Source organism: Notolepis coatsorum (genome assembly GCF_963971535.1).
Source record: "Notolepis coatsorum genome assembly, chromosome: 6".
In the NCBI taxonomy this organism is placed as follows: domain Eukaryota; kingdom Metazoa; phylum Chordata; class Actinopteri; order Aulopiformes; family Paralepididae; genus Notolepis; species Notolepis coatsorum.
In genome coordinates, this window is record NC_140170.1 from 165,393,675 (window position 1) to 165,397,715 (window position 4,041).

Genomic DNA, 4,041 nt, shown 5'->3' on the forward strand with positions numbered 1-4,041 from the left:
CTATGAATATAATTAAGATAAATGTATTGGTGGTCCGGGTTACGTGACGCAATTCGAACCCAGACTTCTTGCCAATCAAAATGTATTTCCAAGTCTGGTATATCCCTCCTCCAGACTGAGTCTAGGGGGAGGATTCCATACGAGGACGTTAGTAAGTGATGATAAAAATCTGATACGAAACCTCTCAATGTCTCTCTTTCATAGAAGAATTTGTGGTATCTGCCTCTCTCTTAATGCCGCTGCACTACACTACCTCTTGACGGTGAGAACCATGTAGCACAGAGTGAATCACATAATGGCGCCATAAGTGATCTAAACTCTCTGAGTCTGCTACTGCTTTGTGTGTCATTGCCAAATCTGACAATATACCATCTGGAAGGTGAGTAAGTGAGTGGAGTATAATGGCATCTCACTTCACGATTCTGCCTTAGCCATAAGCTTCAGCTGTTCGTGTGTGTATGTAGGTGTGTGTGTGTATGTGTGTATGTGTGTATGTGTGTATGTGTGTATGTGTGTGTGTGTGTGTGTGTGTGTGTGTGTGTGTGGTGTGTGTGTGTGTGTGTGTGTGTGTGTGTCCTCTGCTCAGTGTGAGGCCTGAGGGTCCACCTGGGCTGTTACCTGCTTCTCCAGAGGTCCTTTGAAACCCAGATTGGCTGCCATGCGCAGTGCCTGGTCGTCATGCACACCCTCGAATATATCTATCACTTCCTGTAAGAGACAACAACGAATGAGAGGAGAGAGAGACTATAACCACTGTATATTACATATTTTAAATTCTAATAGTTATCACTAATACTATTGCATGTACTATACTGTACTATGTACAGTGTATGTACTATGATTGTTCTGACATGTCTACTTCTTATAAACAGCTATTGCAATATTGTTTCTGTTTAACAAGTATGCCAATAAATAAATAAGAGGCAAAGAGAAATAGACAGAAAGGGAGGGATAGAGAGACACAAAGAGACGAGAGAGAGAGAGAGAGACATAGAAACAAAACGAGTGAGAAGAAAAGATAGAGATAAGAAAGAGAGATATATGAAATAGAGAGGGACATATAGAAGAAAAGAGACAGAGAGAGAAACAAAGAGATGAGAAAAAGGGGAGAGAAGAAAATAGACAGAAACAAAGATATGATAGAGAGGAGAGAGAGGAAAATAGAGAGATAGAAACGAGAGAAGAAAAGAGAGAAATATAGAGGGGATAGAGAAGAAAATAGAGAGATAGAGAGGATATAGAAGAAAAGACATAAACAAAGAGATGAGAGAGAGGAAACTAGGAGAGAATATAGATATAGAGAGATAGATGGATAGAGAGAGAAGACAAGAGAGAGAGGATATAGAAGAAAAGGAGAGAAACAACGAGAGAAGAAAAGAGACAGATACAAAGAGACAGATAATAGAGAGAGAGAGGAGAGAGAGATAGAGAGAGAGAGAGAGAGAGATAGAGGAGAGAGAGAGAGAGAGAGAGAGAGAGAGAGAGAGAGAGAGAGAGAGATAAAGAGAGCAGTCCTTGAACCGTGGACTGTATTTGACATAAAGTGGATGTTCATATTAAATCACATACATTAAGCGATGGCAGGTTGCCAGACACGAGGAAAGCAGAGGAGGGACTTGAACCATGGCTTTATAATTACAGGGCCCTCATTTCCCCTCACAGCTCCTCTCTCTCTTAACACCTCTCCTGGGTATGGAGGATGGAGTATACAGCAGGCCGACTGCAGAAATTAACTTCTACAGGTCCGTGAGAACAAAATTACTATAATTTTGCAGAGAACACAAAACTCTGAATTGGCTTTGGCTTGTTGTTGGAATATGAAGCTCAGCCTCTGAATTGTGTGTGTGTGTGTGTGTGTGTGTGTGTGTGTGTGTGTGTGTGTGTGTGTGTGTGTGTGTGTGTGTGTGTGTGTGTGTGTGTGTGTGTGTGTGTGTGTGTGTGTGTGTGCGTGCGCGTGTGCATGTGTGTGTGTGTGTGTGAGGTACTGGTGTGCATCGTCATATTGCTAGCTAATGGAACAAAACCTTGCTTAACTAGGTTTCGGCTATATACCGACATTAGGGCGATGAGATAATTCAATATGATAATTTATCATCTATCGGTGGGATCAGAAACATTAAATATAATACATCACATAATACACGTTTCTTCATTACAGATCTAACAGGCCTAACATAACGTACACAATTATTTCCCACATATTTGAGAGAATGTTAAAATGAAAATTACCGTCCAATACTGTATCAAACGTCTTATTACCCTGCAGTCTAATATGATGGATTTGATTATCTAACAAGCAATAGGCAATAGCTAAGCAGATAGTGATAAATACATCATTAGAGGGGGAAAAAAACACAAAAAAACCTACAGTACATCATGGGACACGTTGAAAGCCCCAGTCTCTGAATTGACTGAATTTAAATTAAATTGAGCCTGATCCCAGTCATGATTCATTCCACGCAGCCGGATCGCAGACAGTGCATCTACACCTGTGTCACGGGAAAACACATGTTAAGCTCCCGTCGGCTTCGCAGCAGGGAGCTCCATCTAGGCAGCGAACACATCCAGGGGCTCCATCTGTGTGTTGCTATCTGTTTGCACGGATAAGCGATGGTGTCTCCTCAGGTTGCACTTATGGGAGTCAAAACACACCGCCGCCGACTACAGTGGATTGAATTACGAAAATAGAATCCGATTAAACCCGAAGTAGAACCAGATCGGGTTGCCGCTGAGTGCATATTATGAAAGCTGGGAAAATAAAAACCTCCAAGTCAGCCGAGAGGAGACGAGAATGGAGGCCACGCGTCAAACTTAAAGACCCCCGACGCACACTTCCAAGCACCGTGTCATGCGATAGAACGAGGCAAGAGTCAACGTCGAGGTCAACTTCGCCTCCCTATACGGAGAGAACACGATGAATCCTTTCAATTAGGGATGCTCGATATTGGCTTTTTTACCGATACCGATATTCCGAATTGTCCAACTCTTAATTTCGATACCGATACCGATACCGATATCAACCGATACCGATATATGCAGGGTTTCCCCCCAAAAAAACTGAATAATTTCAGGTAATTAATAATTTCACTGGATGCATTCAAAAGGCTTTCTAAATGTAAGCATTATCTGTGCAAAATATGATAATTAAAAAAGTAAAAATTAACATTACATATCTCTTGTTGTTGAATTAAACCAACATGCATACTTTTGACAATAAATAAAATAAGAATTGGTTCTTACTTGCTTGCCTGGGTAAATAAAGGTTAAATAAATGTAAAAAAAAAAAAAAAAAAAAAAAAGTTTTTTTTTTCATTTTTTTTCGATACCGATATTTTCCGATATCACATTTTACTGCCGATATCGGCCGATAATATCGGACATCCCTACTTTCAATTAATTTGAAAGAAAAACTAACTGATGATTTAAAATGCCAACAGTTGAATTGGGTTGAATGAATAACGCTCTGACGTAGTGCCGTCCCCCCGCCAGCAATGTAGTTCCCCACTTGGGTCAGTCAGTAGCTAAAGTCCAGATAAAGCAATGATAAATATGAGTTTAAGAATGATTAAAAAAAATATGAGTTTAAGAATGATTAAAAAAAAACAATAAGAATGATTGAAAAACATTAATAACTATTATTTTTATTTTTTTTTTATTATTTGTCTTTTTCCCCCTCCATTTTCCGCCGATTTTCTCCCATCCCAATGTTAGTCGTATGCCAATTCCCAGTCCCTTCCTGATCGCTGCGCACCTACCCCCCACAGTCAGATCATCTGGGAGAGTGGAGGCTACCACGTGCTTCCTCCGACACACGTCCAGCCAATCACCGCTTCTTTTCACCTGGCAGCGCGGATTCTCACTGAGAGGGCGTAGCGTGTGGGAGGACCACACTATCCCCCTCAAGTCCTATCCGCCTTAGCAGGCGCCCCGACCGAACTGTAGGAGTCGCTGTTTACAACGACCCGGACCCACCCCGCCAGCTTCTCCCACCCTCTAATACTGCCAATTGTATTAGTGCAGACGGCCAGCCAAGCTGGTGAC

The 4,041-nt window shown here is 41.5% G+C and overlaps 1 protein-coding gene across 1 annotated transcript in view; it reads right to left on the bottom strand.

Annotated features, from left to right (window-relative positions):
- The window catches only part of suclg2 (succinate-CoA ligase GDP-forming subunit beta), a 305,557-nt gene that overhangs the window by 163,506 nt on the left and 138,010 nt on the right, over window positions 1-4,041 (bottom strand). Inside the window, 1 exon segment of the mRNA XM_084315807.1 lies at window positions 619-708. Coding sequence (XP_084171933.1) covers window positions 619-708 — 90 coding nt within the window.